Source organism: Pteropus alecto, unplaced genomic scaffold, assembly GCF_000325575.1.
Source record: "Pteropus alecto unplaced genomic scaffold, ASM32557v1 scaffold101, whole genome shotgun sequence".
NCBI lineage: Eukaryota > Metazoa > Chordata > Mammalia > Chiroptera > Pteropodidae > Pteropus > Pteropus alecto.
In genome coordinates this window covers 10146462-10165775 of record NW_006432945.1, presented here as the reverse complement: position 1 = coordinate 10165775, position 19314 = coordinate 10146462, and the positions used below count along the sequence as shown (strand labels likewise).

At 54.9% G+C, this 19314-nt stretch overlaps 1 protein-coding gene across 1 annotated transcript in view; it reads left to right on the top strand.

Annotated features, from left to right (window-relative positions):
* LHX4 (LIM homeobox 4) overlaps positions 1-16217 on the top strand; it is a 40345-nt gene extending 24128 nt beyond the window's left edge. Inside the window, exons 3-6 of the mRNA XM_006907772.1 lie at positions 8535-8737; positions 13065-13219; positions 13595-13766; positions 15760-16217. Coding sequence (XP_006907834.1) covers positions 8535-8737; positions 13065-13219; positions 13595-13766; positions 15760-16154 — 925 coding nt within the window. The 3' untranslated portion in view covers positions 16155-16217. The remainder of the gene's footprint in view (positions 1-8534; positions 8738-13064; positions 13220-13594; positions 13767-15759) is intronic.
* The last annotated feature ends 3097 nt before the right edge of the window (positions 16218-19314 follow it).

The following is a 19314-nucleotide window of genomic DNA, read 5'->3' as shown; positions in this document are numbered from 1 at the left end:
CTGATTCTCTGGCTGAGGTCCCATCCCACAGGGGTCCCGTCTCTGGCTCGTCGCTCTGGTTACTGGGGACCTGTCTGTGTCCCTGGAAGCCCCACTTGAGGAGAAACCACAGACCAGATTTGGGCTCTGTAGCGGGCACGATAGGTCAGCACGGCAGGTCAGCCTGGCTGTGGCGTGAGGAGGCTGGACGGGGCCGCTGCCGGTCACAGGGCCTGCCACACCACTACTGAGAATGAGTCCTTCGGTCTTGAGGAACTCAAGAAACAACGAGCAATCTGCAGATGCCACAGGAAGGCCAAGAGCATCCATCACACAGCGTTTCTGAAAGAGAAGTCCATGGAACAGCCACGCTGGTGGCATCTGTGGAGGGCTTGTTAAAACTGTGGATTCTGGGCCCAGAATCAAGAGTCAGGGAAGGCTTTTCTGCCTTTAAGCAAACCTCCCCAGGAGACGTCTTCTGCTCAGGGCAATTTTGTAACAGCTGAGCTAACATCTTGGCAGAGAAGAATCAGCCTGGAATAAGGTGGGCAGATTAGGTGCCTGGAGGACAGAGTGGGGAGGAGGGAGAGGAGGGAGAGGGAGAGGGGTGTTGGGCCAGTCGCCTGCTGCTCCCGGCCTGCCCCGTCTGTGCTAAGGAAATAATGACACCTCCCGCTCAGGGCTCTTGTGTGGTTTAAATGAGACTGCTCACATGACATTGCCTCTGCGTACTCCACGCTTAATGCTTGTTTATAAAAATTAAGGGAGAGGGCTGGACTCTGTAGAAGAGGGTCGAGTTCTCCATGCCCCATTGCCTCTTGAGAAGCCGATCTACCTGCAGCAGGGCTGGAGAAGCGTGGCTGAGGGAAAGAAGGGCTGGACTCGGGCTGCTTTTCTGCCAGTGACTGGGCTGTGTGATCTTGGGCAAGTCGCTACTCCCCTCTGGGCCCCAGGATCTGCCTGTGTTAAAGGAGGGCGTTGGACTCGGTCACCTGTTCTCAAGCTTTTCCAATAGCATTCATCTCAAAATAATATCAAACACTCGTGAAAAAGAAAAAACCAAAATGTTATATTAAAACCCCACATAAAATGCTAAGCACTGTGGGGCAGTTCTGGCAGGCCTGGGAGGTACACGTGTGAGTGTGAGCACGGGGGCACTATGTGCCCACTCCCCAAGGCACTAACATTCTCTGGTGTCGGGCCTTTTCCATATATGACCCCAGTCCATGTCTGGAGAAGGCTCACCAATCTTGGGCAGAACTTTATGTGCCTGTGACATGCCTGTGGGACTGATATATGCTAAAAATATTGGTACATACAGTAACAGTAAATATCAGCGACGTACCTGTCAAGTATGCTGATAGATAAAAGAAATACATGTAGAAGAGTGTCAGCTGGGAAAAATATATACGGCCTGTAGTAAATCACCGCCAAGCAATTAAAGCATAAAATTAAGTTATGCAGTATTTTGTTTTCCTTGGGACGGTGCCGCGTGCTGTGGCAGTACCCAGCACAGATGCCGGCGTGGGCCTGGCCTGGCCCCCGCTGACTGCCTTCCAATGGCCAACAATAAGGAGGCACATCGGGTTCAAATCTGAACTCCACCATTTTTGTCTGCGAGGGCTCTGGCATGTGTGAAGCCCTCTCTGAACTTGTTTCCTCATCTACAGGTGGGGGAGCCTGTGTTACTTGAATTTTATTCAAGTAACTTGAATTTTATTCACCAAATATTCCCTGAACCCATAGCCTGTGCCAGGCACTGCTCTAGGCGCTGGATTCAGCCCCTGCTGGCCTTCTAGAGAGGGAGAAAAACAATGAACGAGCAGGAAATGCACAGAACATGCGTTGGAGATGAGTGCTTCTGGAGTGGGAGAGGGCGAGGTGGTCAAGGAATGTCCCCCGGGAAGGCGACACTGGAGCAGGGGCGAGCCACGCAGGGATCCGAGGAAGAACGCTCCGGAGCCCGCAGGGCTGGAGCGAGCGAGCAGGCAGAGGGGCCGAGTGGAGGCTGGAAAGGTGAGGGGGAGAATGAATGGCACAGGGTCCTGTTGGCCAGAAAGAGCCTTTGATCTTTATTCTGATGGGGAGGGGGGCACTGGAAGGTTCTGAGCAGGGGAGTGGGGTGGTCTGACGCAGGATCCCTGTGGAGAATCGGTGTGGGCGAGGGCTGAGGCCAGGAGACCCGTTAGGAGGCAGGGGCGGGCGAGGGGTGATGGTGCCTGAACGGGGGAGGCAGCGCTGGAGGTGGTGGGAAGTGGTTCAATTTTTGATGCCATTTTGAGCAGAGCCAGCGGGATTCGTTGACAGATCATGTGGGGATATCCAAAGCTTTTGGCCTGAGCGTGGGAAGCGTGCTCGGAGGTGGAGAAGAGCACGGAGGAGCAGACTCCGGGGAAGATGGGGAGTTTGGTTCTGGACATTCACGCAGAGATGCTGGGCAGGCAGTGACAGACACTGGTCTGGCGTTAGGGGAGCTCTGGGCTGGAGATGGAAGGGACACCCCCAGGGTAGACTGGGAAGGGGCGTGGGAGTTGGCAGAGCAGTGACCAGCAGGGAGGGGCGGACAGGAGAGCTGGGTCCTGAGGCCAAGCAAGCGCAGTGTTCCAGGGAGGAGGGAGGAGCCAGTGCTGTTGCAAGATTGGGAGAGAAGTGTGTGTGTGTGTGTGTGCGTGTGTGTGCGTGTGTGTGTGTGTGTGTGTGTGTAGAGATTTATTGTAAGAATTGGCTTGTGCGATTTTTGAGGTTGAGAAGTCTCAAGATCTGCAGTCAGCAAGCTGGAGACGCAGGACAGCTGAGAGTAAGTCCTAGTCCAAAAGCTATTGGGCTTGAGACCCGAGAAGAGCTAATGTCTCAGTCTGAGCACAGAGGTAGGGAAGGGCCGCTGTGCCAGCTCAAGGCAGTCGGGCAGGCGCCGTGTCCTCTTACTCTTGAGAGGGCCCCCCTCTTTGTTCTATTCAGGCCTTCGACTGATTGGATGAGGCCCACCACATTGGGGCGGGCTGTCCACTTTACTTAGTCTGCTGATTCACATGTTAATTTCATCCAGAAACACCTCACAGACATGCTCAGGATAACGTTTAACCAAATATCTGGGCATCCCGCAGCCGAGTCCAGTTAACACATAAAGTTAACCGTCGGAGTGGATTCAAGAGAAGAGTGGGAGCAGGGGCATCAGAGACCTTGCGTAGAGACCCCTCTTTTGAGGATTGTTGCTCGGAAGGGAGGAGAAAATGGGCGGTAGATGGAGGGAAATGTGGGGTCAAAAGAGGGCTTTTTGAAAGTGGCAGAAATAATAGCACGCTCGTACGCTGCTGGGCAGGATCCGGTAGAGAGAAAAATTAATGGCGTGGGAGGCAAAGGGGACAGTTGCTGGAAAAGCGATCTTATTAGGCAAGAAGGAATGGACTCTGTGCCCAGGTGGGCGGCGGGCCTTGCACGGGCGCGCAGATGGTTCGGCTGGAGGATGCGGAGGGCAGTCGGGCCGGTGGGTCGGTGGACGGCGGGAGGGCATGGCATGTCTCTTCTGAGAGTTCTTTTTTTCTGGGGAAATAGGAAGCCCGGCCACCAGCCGAGACTGAGGACGAGGGTCTCTCTCGAGAGAGATGGTATCTGGGAGAGTGGGAGAGCGAATGGGCTAGGGAGTGTCCTGTGGTTTTCCAGCTCCTCTTAAGATCCAGGGCATAAATTTAAAGTGAGCCCAGTCTGCGAGGCGGTATGTGTCCCCCAGCTCCGTTCAGCACCCCAGTGCTGGGTGGACAAGGCAGAGGGCTGACACAGTGACAGGGAGTTGAGGGTTTGTGCAAGAGAGGGACTGGCAAGATGGACCACAGCACCTTCCTGGGGAAGGAGGGAAGGAGGGGAGTGGGGGCCACCAGGGGCATGAGGGACAGTGAAAAGGTTGTCTAGTCCTGGCGGGTGGCAGCATCATGGGTGTCAGCGTGCCGCAGAGCGTGAGCTGGGAGGTCAGGAGGTGGCGGTTGGACCTTGGGATGCTTGGAACTTGTTCCTAGAGGTGCCGCAGTTCCTGGTAACAGCATGGTCTGGGGTAGACCATGGGAGTGAGCGGCTGATGCAGGGCGGAGGCCATGACCTTCAGGAGGAGAGGGGGAAAAATCGAGAGGGCAAGGGCGGGGAGGGCTGGTGGGTGGATATTGATGTCACCAAGAATGACGGCAGGAGGGATGGTGACAGCGGTGGCCAGTCAGGAGCTAAACTCGCCAAAGGATGAGGGGGAAGCGGTGGGGATGGCAGTGACTACCACGGGGAAGTAGGGGGTGTGTCCTGAGGGCCAGACGTGAGGATTAAGTGAGATTATGTGCAGCCAGGGACACACAGTAGGTGCTTGGTAAGTGGGACCTGCTTTTATTAGTGGAGTTTCAGTGACCAGAATATGGAACCTGGCCTGATTACAGGACGGCACTTAACACCAGGAACACACCAGAAGGTCTGTGGCATGGGATTTGTGTGTACCTGTTTCTAGAAGCGTGGGTCCCGCAGGGCCTGCTTGTTGCCGCGTTTCCGCAGGATCAGACACCCTGCGCCAGGGAGGGTCCCCACTGGGGCCGTCAGGAGCAGCAGGGGTCAGGCCAACAGGCGGATGGGCACTGAGGCTGGAGAGCCTTGGCAGACGGCGAGACCAAGGACACAGGCCTCGCCCCGTTCCCGGGGTCCAGGGTGGCCCCCGGATGTCCGGCGCATTTCCCCAGCCGGCAGAGCCAGGCCCCTCATGCCTGCCTCGGCCGTAGGAGTGGGGAAGGCAGCGGGCAGCATCAGTCCAGGAGCAGAGCCCCCTGGGGGTGGAGGTGCCCAGTGCAGCCCCAGCATTGCAGGGCTGGGGCCTCATGCTCAGTGGCTCAGAGCGGCTGGGGACACTTGAGGGAGACAGGGCCCCTCTGCCCAAGCTGCAGTCGAGGGTCCAGGCACCTTGGCCCGTTTCTCGGTGGACGTTTGCTGCCCGCTGTGTGCCAGCTGCGTCGTCAGAAGCACCAAATGCAAACCCTGGTGCTCTCACCCGCTGTCTGGGTGAGCTGCGCCCAGCGCCTCCCCAGCCTGAGCCTCAGTTTCTCATCTGTTAGAAGGTAAGGTCGTGACACCCTTCCAGGCTGGGCACTCAGGAGACATTTGTGGACTAAGTGTGATCGTGACAGCAAAGTGGGGCGGAAAGTGTGTTTCAGGAAACTTGGGCCTCATGGCTACCTGGGGTTCAGTGCTCTTAGAAAAGCTTTCAGTAGGGGCTACAGTTATGTTGGGTGTCGATCCTCCCCTGACTGCTCTGGACATATGTTTTAAGGGGCAGTTTGGGCGTTCGTTCACGCCCTCACCCATTCGGTGGTGCCTGCTCCATGCTGGGTAGGGACAGGAGAACTGCCGGCGATGCTGGTCTACGGAGGGAAGTCGCGGAGATCAGCTCCCGCTGCTTTCCCTGGGGGTCCCCGAGGCCTGGCCGGCCAGGGCTGACTGGAGAGGTTGTCCTTCTGCTGAGTGAGGCTAGTGCATTTGCACCCGACTGGGCAGGGTCCTGCACACAGTAGGTGCGCGGTGATAGGTGAAGTGGGCACCACCTGGCAGATCCCCAGGAAGCCTCTCTCTCGGTCGGCGTCCAGCTCTGGCCCCACCACCGGCATCCTTCAGATTTGCCCGGGTTGGTTAGAGTGTTGCTTCTCTGTGTAGCAGCCCAGTTCACAGACCTCACTGTGGATGAGGGAATTTCAGCCATGGCCGTCTCATTGTACGTCACAGACCATGTCACGTAGCCTGTCCAGGCTGTGGCTGTGACTCTGGCTGGTCCTAGATCTGGAAACTAAGTGTCTTCGCCACATGCACTCCCCATACCCACAGGACAGCACCTTATCCTGGGCCCAAGGGCTCTGACGAGAAGTGGAGGTGGGGTGCCCCTGGGACTGGGGGAGCCCTGTGGGCCGAGGGGGAGCACACGGTCCCCTCAGCAAGCTTCCCACTGGCTGTGCTCCAGGGGACGGAATAAGGAACAACTCCCACTTACCACTTACCATCGGTATAAATCCCACAATCAGGAAAATTGCTTCAATTGCTAAAAAACGCTGGTGGAAAAGTCCATTTATTTTTCATTTTTCTCGTGCACTTGCCACCCTCGTGCATGAATCACTGTCGGTATGTAGATTAAATTTATACCCCCGTTATCTTTCATGTCTCTGGGGCCCTGGTGTCAACTGGGTTTCTGGTTACTGAAAGCCACGGTCTGTTTTGTGGTGGCGAGAGCTGTGGCCCTCTCGGTGGGAGAGGCTGCTGGGGGGTCTCTGTGCTCTCCTGGGGTCTCCCCTGAGCCCCTCACACTGCAGTCTCCTACCCCCCAACCCCCAGTTTTGGTCACAAGATAGGGCTTGCTTTTCTGGGAAGCTCCAGTTCCTCTCTGGAGCTGCTTCTGCTCCAGCGTTTGCAGCAAAGGGTTTGGGTACCCTGGATTTGGGGTAGATTATTGGGGGGGGGTTGTTGCAGCGAGCGTGATGAAGGCATTGTTTCGTTTTGAACACCTGCTTTAGAAACTGATGTGGACCGGATACAAAAACTACAGACCTTTTGAAAACACACCCTAGTAGCACACATACAAGCTTCCTTTCTCTTTGTCACACACTCACACACACTCACACACGCTCGCACAGGATAGAGCTTCGATGCAGGTAACGTGGTTAGACAGCAGTTGTCGAAGAAGCGTGGTCCTCCCCTGTGCTCCGGAAGGTGCAGACTGTTCTCGGGCTGACAGTGTGCTCGGTCCCCCATCCTCACGTTCTCCGGCCATCTCCACGCACAACCTCTGAAAGCATGGTTCTCTATTCGCTGATTTATTGATTCGACAAACATGAACTCTGCTTTTCTGGGTCCTGGATCCCTTTGAGAATCTATTGAAAGCCCAGGCCCCCGTCCTGATACACAATTTTGAACCCCTTGGGGGTGGTTTACAGAGCCTGTCCTGTGCCTCAGGCTGAGAACACTTGCTGTAAAGAGGCCTGCTCCCCGCACCCCACCCCGCCTCACAAAACCAGGAGCCACCGCAGGAGTTCAGAAGTCTGGGGTCCTTCCAAGCCAAACCCCTCAACCCCTCATACCCCCACACCCTTCTCAGATCTCAGCTCAGAAGAGCAGTCCCCTGGGCCATCCTCCTGCCTCTTTTGGGGTTACCCACCTAGACTTAGAGATCCCCCACTTCTCTCTGTGACACCATGTCCCTGGGAGAGAGAGCTTCTGAAGCCACAGCTAGCCACGCCTGTTCCAGGCCCCTGCAGCCCCCAGCAGGTACCGTTACTGCATAAGAGACCCATCATTCTGCATTAATCTAGGATTCATCATGATAGCATGACCATAATTAATTTATTTGGTATTAATGTGGATGAAATATGTACTGTCCTTTCAGGGGAAATCAGGCTGCCTATAAGCATTAGTTAAAAGGACCATTAAAATCAAACCTTCCCCAGATCCATTAGGCGAAGTCTTTCATCCTGAGGAAGATAAAGTTGTGCTGTGTGAAATGTCATGAATAATTAGGTTGATTGCTGTTTTAAACTCTGCCCCTGTCTCCCTGGCCCCTCCCGCCTCCCTCCCGAAGTGGGGAAGGCTTACCTGCATCGGAGCACCCCGCTTCCTGGCCCATGTCTACACTGGCCCCAGATTTCCCCACTGGCCTCTATGGCTGCGGGTGTGGCTCTGTGTCTAGGGCCGGAATGGGGAAAGGAGCTTAAATGGCCCCACGGACTCTGCTTTCAAGGTGTCTCCTTCTCCTCCTCTGTAACCTTGGCCCAGGGTGGCCGTGGACACCTTCCTCTTGCCTCTGTGCTGGTCCAGAGGGGTATAGGACAGGGAGGGGGCTGAGGCGGCATTTTCCAAACAGGTCTGCAGACTCCCCACCCTGAACGGTACAGGGGCGTGAAAATTCAGATTCCTAGGCCCACTCGGACTCGCACATCTCAGGGGCTGGGCATGGGAAGGGGGTGGAGGCTGGCGTGGGGGCTTTGGCTTGTGCCAGGTGGAGGGGAGGGGCAGGAGAAGCCCTCAGGAGGCCCCCCCCCGCTGCCCAAGCGTGCTTTCTCCGGAGCTGCAGGGTGGACACTGGCATGTGCCACCTCCTGGCCACGCAGATGCCTCCGGTGGGGTTTTGCTGTCTGCTCTATGCACAGCAGCTCACGGGCTCAAGCGGTCACCCTGTGGGCCAGTCCCCTAGGCCTCGCCATAGCATTGGAGAAACCAGGAGGCAGAGGGTGCAACTGCGTGTTTAGAGGGGACTCAGATGCTCCTCGGGCCCCTAGTGAACTGATGGGTGTTTGCTGGGCAGTTTGGAGCCTGGGGTTCATGGCAGCCTTGGAAAAGGCACTGGAAGCTAGTTCTGGTCTGGCCCCATCATTTTGTGGTTAAAGAGCCCGGACGCAAAGCACTGAGGCCAGTTGGAGGCAGAGGGACGAGATGGTAGGCACTGGGTGGCCCAGGGGTTGATGTCCATGGACACCCCGGAGTAGCAGGGCCGATGGGACGTGGGGGGGAGCCGGACCCGCCCCCCGTGCCCTAACCCTTTCCTGCTGCCTTGGCAGGCGCTTCGGCACGAAATGCACGGCCTGCCAGCAGGGCATCCCCCCGACCCAGGTGGTCCGCAAGGCGCAGGACTTCGTCTACCACCTGCACTGCTTCGCCTGCATCATCTGCAGCCGGCAGCTGGCCACGGGCGACGAGTTCTACCTCATGGAGGACGGGAGGCTGGTGTGCAAGGAGGACTACGAGACGGCCAAGCAGAACGGTAACCGGCGTTGTCCCCAGGTCCCTCCTCCAGGCCTTCGCTCAGGCTGTGCCCACGGCCTGGAGTGTCCTTCTACCCGAGTCTCTCAGAGCCCTGTTCACACCTGCCTGAGGTTTGACCCCAGATTGCCACAGGGAGAGTTAATTCTCAACGCCCCCCAATCTTTTAGCACTTGCTGGCATCTCTGAAGCTTTAGTCTCATGTGGCTACAGAGAGCTCGCTGTCTTCCACATCAGTTGGTGGGCTCGGGAGCAGCCAGAGGCCTTGTCCTGGCTCCTCGGTGGCCCCTTGCGTGAGGCGGGGCTGGGAGGGCGCTCTGTCTACGTGAACACTTGGGGTTGCTCCTTAGTCTTGCGTAATGCGGTGCATATTTACCTCAGCACCCACTCCCCATCTCAAAGGCTTCAGTCAGCAAGAGCCCTAGCATTGGCCTATTTACTCTTGGAAAGGTCATCTCGGATTTCAGTTGTGTTCTCTGTCCCCTCTCAGCCCTCGGGCTTCTAGAGGGTGGGGGCTTAGGGGTGATGACTCCTGGTGTCCCCGAAGCCCCTGATGTGGCAGCAAGTGCTCAGCCAGTCTCCACATGCAGGGCGACTCCAGTGCATCCGTGACTCCCATCCCCTCCCGCCCTTCTCCCAGCCACTCAGGGCCACGGTCTGCAGCAGAAGCCCAGGCTGAGACTGAGGTTCCAGTGCTTCGCAGCCACACCTGGAAAACCTGCCTTCAGTGGGCAGCCGGGGCGGCAGCTGCTCCTGCCCTCTCATGCCAAGTTCACCGCCAGCCCCGAGTCTTCCAGGGCCCTTCCAGGCTTAGACCCCCATGCTCCCCTCAGGAACGCCACATGTGACTCCCTCATTCACAGCTGTGTCCACAGGCGGGGTGCCTGCCACTGCTCCAAGTCTGGCATTTGGTCAAACCCAACCTGGGGTTCTCAGATGCACAAACCCATAAAACATCAGGGTTGTTTGGCCTTGACTAGAATTTTTATAAATGCAGGGCGTTACTGTGGAAAGCAGCTCTCTGGGCTTGAAAGAAAAAGAAAAAGCAACAATTCAACATTTTCATGCATCTCCTCCTGGTTTTTTCCTAGACTCACACACATACGATACATAGATCTGATCAATATATGGAGAAATCAGTTTCTTGCGTAATAAATGCAGTTTAAAATAAAGGGTTTGTGGTGATGAGGAGGCAGAGGTGACTCATAGGGGCCCTTTGGGCGAGCCAGCGAGAGCCCCGCATGGCTTTGCAGGGCCGCCTCTCTGTTTTCCTACCACCCCCGGGGACGGACAGGCCTTCAGTCTCTCTTCTCCTCTTTCTGGGGCCTTCAGAGGCCCGTTTCCAGGCTCTTTGCCTTAATGTGTTTATCTGCTCTGGTTCCTTAAAACTCACTCGATGCCTTTGCTTTGGAGACAATTATGATGTCACAAAAGATTAGGGAGTCTTGTCAGGGCTAAGCCATCAAAGCGGAGGGACCTCGCGATCCCAGGCTGCCTTTGGAACTGTGATGCCCTTCACCGGAGATACTAACAATGTGCGACCTCCCCAGGGGCCGGTGGCCGCTGCTTATTTTCAGAGCCCATAAGCACCCAAAGCCTGTTGCCCACTGCCGCTGTGGAAGGTTCTGGAGAAGGGGAGACTAGCCGGGGAGGCAGGAGTTACGCAGTGGGGCTAACACTTTTATCTAGGATTCTTTGCACCTTAGCAGACCTCGTAGGACGATGACAAGACACCGGATTTAGCATCAGGCCTGGTGGGCAACTCTGCTCGGTCACTCTCTAAGTCAGGGGTCCCTGGGCAAGCTGTGTAACTGGTGGAGCCTTGGCTTCTCGGCTCTCTATGGGGAATAATAGCACCTGCCCCTCAGGGCCGTTTCTGAGGCTTAAATAAAATAACGCTCAAGGAACGGGACGTTAAATGAGGGTGAGACCATCATGGAAGAGAAACGCAAACAGGGATCTGCTTTAGGCTTTCAAGTAGCTGACGGTTACACAGTATTTGTGATGCTCCTTCTGTTTCCTGTGGTCAGCGAGGCAGGGGCCACGCCACCCTGTGAAATCTGGGTGATGCTTAGTGCAGGGGACCTTTGTCTGCTGTGGGACATTTGGTTCTCTCTTTTTATGTTTTAATTCCTCCTTGCTAATCTAAACCCTCTTTCAGGCTTATGGTTCCCTCCCTTGTGCTACACAAAGGATCTAATACCTGCTACTTGTACCTTAGCGTGAGTGATTTTGTTCATTTGTTACATCTCCCTGGATATTTGCATTTCCAATATTATGAGGTTACATTTTATGCCGGGGACAAGTGCTAGGAGACCCCGCATAACTCAAAAACGAACATATTTTAAGAAGAATTTTCCCATAGGAGTTAATGTAAAAAGTAGGCGGAGGATGTAGTCGGGGAGCACATAAATCCATAAGCGGTGACACTCATCTTTGCTTTAATGCTACTTTTTATTTTCTCAGCACTGTCTCTACTACCTCGCAGAATGCTCTCTCCTAAATTAACAGCCTAGGGTGTCGTGTCTCGCTTGGCCTTCCTCATAGCGTTTTATCACATTTAACTTCCGTACCAAAGTTATTGATTTTTGGGTACATTTTTCAGCACGAGCACAGCCACCGCTACTTAATGAAGACTTGGATGACATTGTTATAGGATATAAAGAAAATTTTAAATTATAATAACGGCGAATGTTAAAATAACAGCATAATAGTCCCCATAATCACAAGAAGAAAGTCCTGTGCAGGTAGGCAGCAGTGCAGAAGCGATGGGCCACTGACCCAGGATGACAGGGGCATATCCTGGTGGCACTGCCACCTGGCTTTGGTGACAACGATTTCTAATTCACTAGGCCAACCTATTTTGTAGTTAAGTGATTCTTGGCGAATTAAAAGAAATTTTTCGGCAATTTCATTATTTCGAATTCTATATATAAAGACTATATAGGTATTTTTAAAGTGCACTGTTTCATATTTGCACCAAATGCTGTCATGCCGTTACCTCTACAAATACGGGCAGAAGGACTGATTTCTTAAGACAGAATTTAAAGAACTTTAGAGGTTTTCCTCAGTGTCTGCCACAGTGGCTCTGGACCCCTTCCTCCTTGGATTCTGGATTCTAGGGAGGGGATGGGGGGCGGGGGTTTGCGCATGACACAGCTCTGCTGGAGAAACAAAAAAAACAGCCCAAGGAGAAGAGAGGACTTGGGGCGTCTCCCTTACCTGCTCTGTGCATCACCCCGGGCTTCAGAGGGTTGACCTAATGTGCCTGCTCACTCAACAAGAACCCAGGCTGACTCCAAGAAAAACCTTTCAGAATCGTCGTGAGGATTGTGAGCTTAGGTCAACACTGGGCACATAGTAGGCACTTAATAAATTTTAGCTGCTATTGTTCCTAAGAGAGAGTTTCCTTGAATGGAAAGGAAGGAAAAAAGAGAGGACGTTGGGGACGTAGCAGAGACGTTTTCAAGGACACGCACTAGAGGGAACACAGAGAACCCAGAGGGCCAGAAACGGAGACGCTGACTTTACCCTTTGTGGACCAGTATTTTTAAAAAAATTGTGGCTATGATCCATAGTAAGAAACTCATTCAGTGTTTCAACTTACACGCATGTTCATCCAGCGAACACTAAACGAGTTTTATGAAACAATAGTTGTCCTCATCGATCCCATTCTACCCCACCCCACCCCACCCCATCCCATTCATATTGTTTCCTCAAAAGTTTCTGATCCACTAAATGGACTGGTGAATGCACAGGCTACCTACTAAATGGACTTTACAAGCTGGTAGTGGGTTTAGACCCATAATTTACAAACATTTTGAAGATGACTGGTGAATGCACAGGCTACCCGTGCTATAAGCCCAGGGAGCCCGTGGCAAAGGGGAGGTGGCTCTGGGTGGGACCCTGGGAAATGGAGGCTCCTGCCTGGGGAAGGGGCAGACAAGACCCAGACTTCAGTCTGGCTGATTCACCTTCACATCACAGCCCTGGGGAAGACTCACGAGGATGCCAACCAGAACATTAGTCACGATGGGGAAATGTGACTTCGGTCTGCTGAGAGCCCCTGTGTTGGCTGGGCTGCCAGGGGGCAGGAGAGGCAGAAAGCCGAGGGAAGGAGGGTGGCGTCCTCACTTTCCAGGGACTCGGGAAGCCTTGTGGTGCGGGAGTGGGCCCCATGGGCCTTGGACCACTCCACTCTGACCTTCATCGTTCCTCCCCACCGCTCTGCCCATGGCAGGCAAGATTACAGGAGGAAAGGAGGCGGCGGGGTGAGACCCAGCGGCTTCAGATGGGCCGAACCAAGTGAGAAGGGGTTTTCGTTGCAGATGACTCAGAGGCGGGAGCCAAGCGGCCCCGGACCACCATCACCGCCAAGCAGCTGGAGACGTTGAAGAACGCCTACAAGAACTCTCCCAAGCCCGCCCGGCACGTGAGGGAGCAGCTTTCCTCGGAGACGGGCCTGGACATGAGGGTCGTACAGGTGTGACACCAGCCACCCCGGCCCCCGGGACCCCTTTGCCATCTGCGATCCTGGGCACCGTGCCGCCCCTTCTGGGCCCAGGGCCAGGGGCAGGGATGGAAGGCGTCCTGGGCTGTGCCCTCTACACGAGGGGGCTGAGGGAGTGGTGAACACATCGCCACCTCATCCCTCATCCCCGGCGTCACCGATCCCCTAGGGGTGTGGGCTCAGGGCCATGACCCCGGGGACAGCGGTTTCTGAGGCTCAGGCACATCACCCTCTTGACGCCGAGGCGTCAGTCCCGGTCTCCAGCTACCTGTCTTGGGGATCCTGGGGGCTGTGGATTCAAGGTGGGATGGGCACCCCCTAAATGCGTCCCTTCTGCTCGTGTGGCAGGTTTGGTTTCAGAACAGACGGGCCAAGGAGAAGCGCCTGAAGAAGGACGCGGGGCGGCACCGCTGGGGCCAGTTCTATAAGAGCGTCAAGAGGAGCCGCGGCGGCAGCAAGCAGGAGAAGGAGAGCTCGGCGGAGGACTGTGGGGTTAGCGACAGCGAGCTGAGCTTCCGAGGTGAGCGGGGCTGCAGGGGCGGGGCGCAGGCCTTGGGAAAGGCCCTTGGGAAGCAGCATCCCTTGCCGCCCAGGAGGGATCAACTCCTTCCTGAACACAGGCTTGCTGGGGGCACATGGTCGTGGCCCTTTAAGATGGGGCAAGGAGTAGAAAACAAGAGCGCTCTGCTGCTGAGGCGGAGGCTGGCTTCCCTGGCACCGCGGACCCTCCTTTCCTGCCGGCTGGGGCTCCCTCCCCGGCCGTGAACCGAGCTAGGTCTCAGCCTGTGCCCCGCCCCCTTCTGCATTTCTCCCCTCTGAGGGGCCCTGGCCTCCCTCCTCTGCCCCCCCAGAGTGATCCCGTTCTCCTCTCCCGGTGGTGGGGAGGACATGCTCAACAGGCCCTTCGCCCCGCGAAATCAATACCGTGAGTGCACGTGAGACGGGGACTGGCCTCACTTCCGAATCCCTTCCCCCACCGCGCACTTCATCCTGTAGCTGAGCCTGAGCTTTGCCGCATGCGCTCCATTCAAATTGGTGCATCAGCAAAGCTGCAGATGCCTGCATGCTTTGGGTCCTTAGCTTGTTTGCAGACAGCCACGACTGTCCTATACTGAGTCCTCAGACAGGGAAGCCCTTCTGCTGGGGGCCAGAGAAGAGTGCTGAGCCCGGCTCAGGAATCGGTTTTCCCGTGGCGTCTCTGTCAGATTGAGGCACTTCTCTTGAGCCTCAGTTTCCCCATCTATAAATGGGGAGCAACCACGTTCTTGCCCGTCTCACAGTGTTGCGGGGGTCAATGAACACAACGGACTCTGGATGTGTTTGGGGACAGCTCAGCACATTTTCACACTTGGGAGACACAGTTTTCCAAACCATGGGGAGCCTGTGGCTCCTACAGAGGGCCCTGGTCCTGTGGGGTCACAGGCACTGGCAGAAGGCTGAATTATGGCCCTTTTACAACAGAGCTGAGCCTTCGTCTCAAAGGGCGTGAGCTGCCCTCCCCGCTTCACTTTCATGGGTGGAATGAAGGTGATCACAATCCTATCAGGGCCAAGGGCGGGATGGGTGTTGAAGTCTCGTCTGCGGGCGGGTGGCTGGATAGGCCCAGGTGGGGATAGAAAAGTTCGTGGGGCAGATGGAACAAGCTGCTGACGCCTGAGAGGACACAGCTCAGCCTTGAGGCCTGTCCTGGGGCCCCGGGGTGGGCTCAGAAGAGCCTTACACTCACCTTCGAGGCCTCTTGGTGGGTTGGGAACGCCACTCCATCTCCCCCGAGCTGCCGGAATCAACATCTGGAACTACTGGATTGCCAAGTCTTGTTTTGTAGCTCCTTTCTGTTGGGTGCAGGTGGGTCCCCAGGTGACATAGCATCGGTCTCTCGGGTAATTATATAATCCTTTATTTCTTAAGATTAAGACTGCCTACGTCTGTTGGAGAGATGACTTTTTCCAGGTGACAAAGCTTCCATTAGATCCCCTTCATGAATTTCTCTAAGAAACAAGAAGGTCCATTTGCCTTAATCAAGTCAACAACGTCCCCAGCGTAGAGCTTATTAGACGGAGAAACCAAGTCCTGTGATGTTGAATCCCTTTTCCAGGTGGACCAGAAGGATTTTGTACATGTGTTAAGAGTGGTCCTCAGCTGCCCTTACCATATGGGTCTGCTTGTTTCCCACCCAACTAGATCAAGCACTTTACTCAGCTTGAGAGCTTTCTGATTAAATCTTGTTAGCGTGTCGTTTCCATTTGTGATGCGAGGCATACACTGTCCTCAGTGTCATCAGGGTATCTTAGTACATGAGGGACAGGGGACCAACAAACTCACCAAACACTGCCCAGCCTTCCGGGTCCTGCAGATGTTTCTTCTGTGTTTCCCTCTTGATGTGGGTCGTCTCTGGGTAGCAGGCTGACTTGGCAGCGAGTCTTCCCTGGCTGTGTGTGTTCCTAGGTTGTGAAGAACAGGGGACCATGGGAATCCTGGCGGCTGACAATAAATCTCCGTTCTTTTGTCCACAGAGGATCAGATTCTCTCAGAACTTGGCCACGCCAATAGGATTTATGGCAACGTGGGGGACGTTACAGGCGGACAGTTAATGAATGGGAGCTTCTCCATGGATGGGACAGGACAATCCTATCAGGACTTGAGGGACGGGAGCCCCTATGGAATCCCCCAGTCTCCATCTTCCATATCGTCCCTGCCGTCCCACGCTCCTTTGCTCAGTGGGCTGGATTACACGGTGGACAGTAACGTGGGCATCGCTGCGCATGCAGCACAGGGGGTAAGCCAGACGCTGAGAGCCATGGCCGGGGGACCCACCTCTGACATCTCCACAGGAAGCAGTGTAGGCTACCCCGACTTTCCAACTAGCCCAGCCTCTTGGCTCGATGAAATGGATCATCCTCCTTTTTAAACATCTCTCCTCCCCACCCTACCTGTCCTTCTGGCTTGAGAGAATATCTTCAAGGATCAAAAGAGACTTGCCTTTTTAGGATCGAAAGTGCGCCAATGTGAATTTCCGTTATTGTCAATGGAAGTCCTCTGCTGGTCCCTAGGAGGTCACCGTGCTAGGGCGCTGTTCTCCCAGGGAGTGCTCGGGTGCTGGCTTGTTGGCTTCCCCCCCCGCCCTGCTTACAGGCTTTGGCTGCTCGGTGCTTGGGAGCACGAGGCGACTGTGTGAGGCCACCTTGGCCTTTGGGAACTCTGCCCCAGCTGGTGCGTCTCGTGAGATGCCTCCTGAACCAGTGCTCTCGCCAGAACTGAGATTCCTGAGGCTGAGGCACCACAGCCCTTAAGCATAATAAAAGTGATTTCTGGACCACCTTTAATGAACCCTAATTTTCAAAATAAAAAAGTCACTTATTAAAGGTCTGTGGGAACTTTGGTGGCCACAGTTTGACATTGAAATATGCCCCCTTTTGCTTCTGCTGTGAAAAATATGACTTCTTTCCTCCCCAGAAGTACAAGCCAGAGAATATTTGGCAGTATGGGTTTGTGAGAGATCCCCTCCATATCACTGAATCTATCCCTGATGGCAAGAAGTGGTTTTCATTGCAGGTGACTCTGAGGCTGGAGCCGAGTGGCTTTGGACCATCACAGCGAGTGCCCGACGAGGTCCCTTGGAGCACAATGTGCCTTTTTAATTTGCTTGTGTCATTTATTCCACTAGACAGGCTGTGGGTTACAAAATGATCAGAGCTAAAATATGGAGAGGACAGAACGACAATCAGTGACAACATGTGCAGACCCATTTGGATTCCAAGCGTGCGGTCCGTTTAGCCCAACCAGTAGATGCCAGTCTCCCAGAGTTCCCCCTCCTGCAGGGTGGAGTGATCTTGTGAGTTTGCTTCGAGCCGCTTGATTTAGCCGAGTTCGCGAGCCCAGCCCCACCTGCCGCCAGCCCTCCAAAGCCCTTCAGAAACCGGAGCGTCTCTGCTGGGCTGGCCGTCCTCGGTTGCAGGAGTCTTCTCTCCTCCGGGTACTAGCACTGCTTTCTGGCCCGTCTTGTTGGGAGGAATCATTAGGGGGCAGCCCTAAAGTAGTCCAGAGGGTTCCGGTGGTCCTCTCCGGGTTTCTGGGCCGCGGGCTGGAACACGGCAGGCGCCGTGGCGCTCTGGGCCTGCGCTTGCGCGGTGCGGACTCTCCGCCTGCGGGTGTGCAGCAGCCCACACTGCGGCAAGGGCAAGGGCAAGGCCAAGGCCAAGGCCAGCCTCTGCTGTGTGAGCTGCCACCCGGTGACGGGCTGCCCTTCTGTGGGAAATCCCATCAGGAACGGTGCAGCAACTCCGACTTTCTCATCAGCCACCTGTCCGCACGCAGGTCTCCCCACATGCACAGCGGCACTTGGCCAGGTGGGAGTTATTCCAGCCCCCGTGGGAAACCATGGTCTGCTTCTCCTGGCCTCCCATTTTCTTACACAAGATCAGCAGAGTAGGCAAGGGTAAGAAGGCATTTTCTTTCTTTCACGTGAAGTGTCGGGGCCCAGGACCCTAAGGGCCCTTTCTTCTGTGTTTGTCACCTTTTGAGGACCACAGAGATTTAGGTGTGCGGTAGGCAGACTCAAGGAAGAAGTAAACACTTCTTCTTTGGCTGCTGCATCTTCTATAAACGCCTTCCCAGGACTAAACTAAGGTCAGTTAAGCTTCTTTAATATATATAGTTCGTAAATTCCTGGGATCAGCCTTCAGGCAACTCTCTTTTCTGATCAGTTCTGTAGTGTACCTTTACTTTTGGACGTGCTGCAATGGTCGTGACTTTTGCTTGGGGAGTCTGCACACAGGCTCCCTTCTCGAGGTTCCAGGAGTAGGGATGATGGAGTGTGAAGCTGAGACAGTTCCATGCTACTGGGAATCCCTAACGACGTGAGCGGGGTGTGCGTGTGTGTGTGTGTGTGTGTGTGTGTGGAAACACAAGTGTAGGAAGCCAGGTGGAGGAGAGGCAAGCACCACTGTCTTCTGGGAGAACTGAGTCTGCTCACAGTGTTCTTAGCAGGCCGCTCACAGTACGCGGGAGAAAGGCTGCGCCGGGCACTGAACCAGTTAAAGCCCGTCCACCCAGACCACTGCCGCAGTCTGAGTACTTGGCCTCGTATCTCATAGGGTCTCAGAGGCACTTCCTATTTTTGGTGAGTGTAATATGGGGAGAGCAGAAGCTCTAGAGGGGCACGCGCCCTCTGTCCGGCACTGCTTTTGAAGATCAGTTGGCCAGTTTTTGTTTTTGTCTGCAAGTTACTCATGCTCACTCCCTGTGCAGTGGTGGAGGGTGGGAGGCCCACCTTCATCGTACTAACGGGATGCAGGTCTCGTGAAGAACTCAGTGGGCAGTACAGTTGATGCTGATGAGCAGTACAGTTGAAGCTTCTTCCGGTTTGGTGGAGTTGGCTAGCTGGACAAACTTGTGAGAGCACGGGCCACCAAGCCAGGTGAGCTTTGAGTTAAGTTCTCCAGGGCCACCTCCTCAGAAAGCAGCAAACACTGGTGCCCCATTTAGCACAGCCACAATAGACCTCAGACTGTAAGTGGATCTCCTCGCAAGTGGGCAACAAGCCACCATGTGCCACCAATGAGCCACCGAGTGCCAAGACTGTTCCCTGGCTCTTTTGTGGCTCAGAGATGGAGAAGACAGAACAGTGTCTCGAGATCCTCTTCCAGGCACAGCTCTATTGCTCAGTAGTCTGTCACCAAGGTGTGAGGTGCTACGTGGGAGCTGTTTCCCCTCTTGCTAAAATGACATGGACGAACTTCACAAATGAAATGAGACCTTCTAGAGCCATTTACATTATTCGAACCTGTCTTGAGCTCTAAGAGAGTAGTTAACTAGCAGTGTTTCTCTGCAGTGCCTGGCTGAGAGACCTGAGGGTAGCAGGCTTCTGAATCCAGGAGCAAATTAATCGTTAAAAAACCAACAGCACCCAAGTTTCCAGTGATATCTGGTATAAGCGAAAACGGGACCCACAGAGCTATGGAAGAATCTCTGTTTCCTGAAAAGTAGTAAAACCACAGAGGAAACACCAAACGCAGAAGCTAAGCTGGCCCACGGGGTAAATTACATTGTTGGGATGCCTGGCCCTGGCC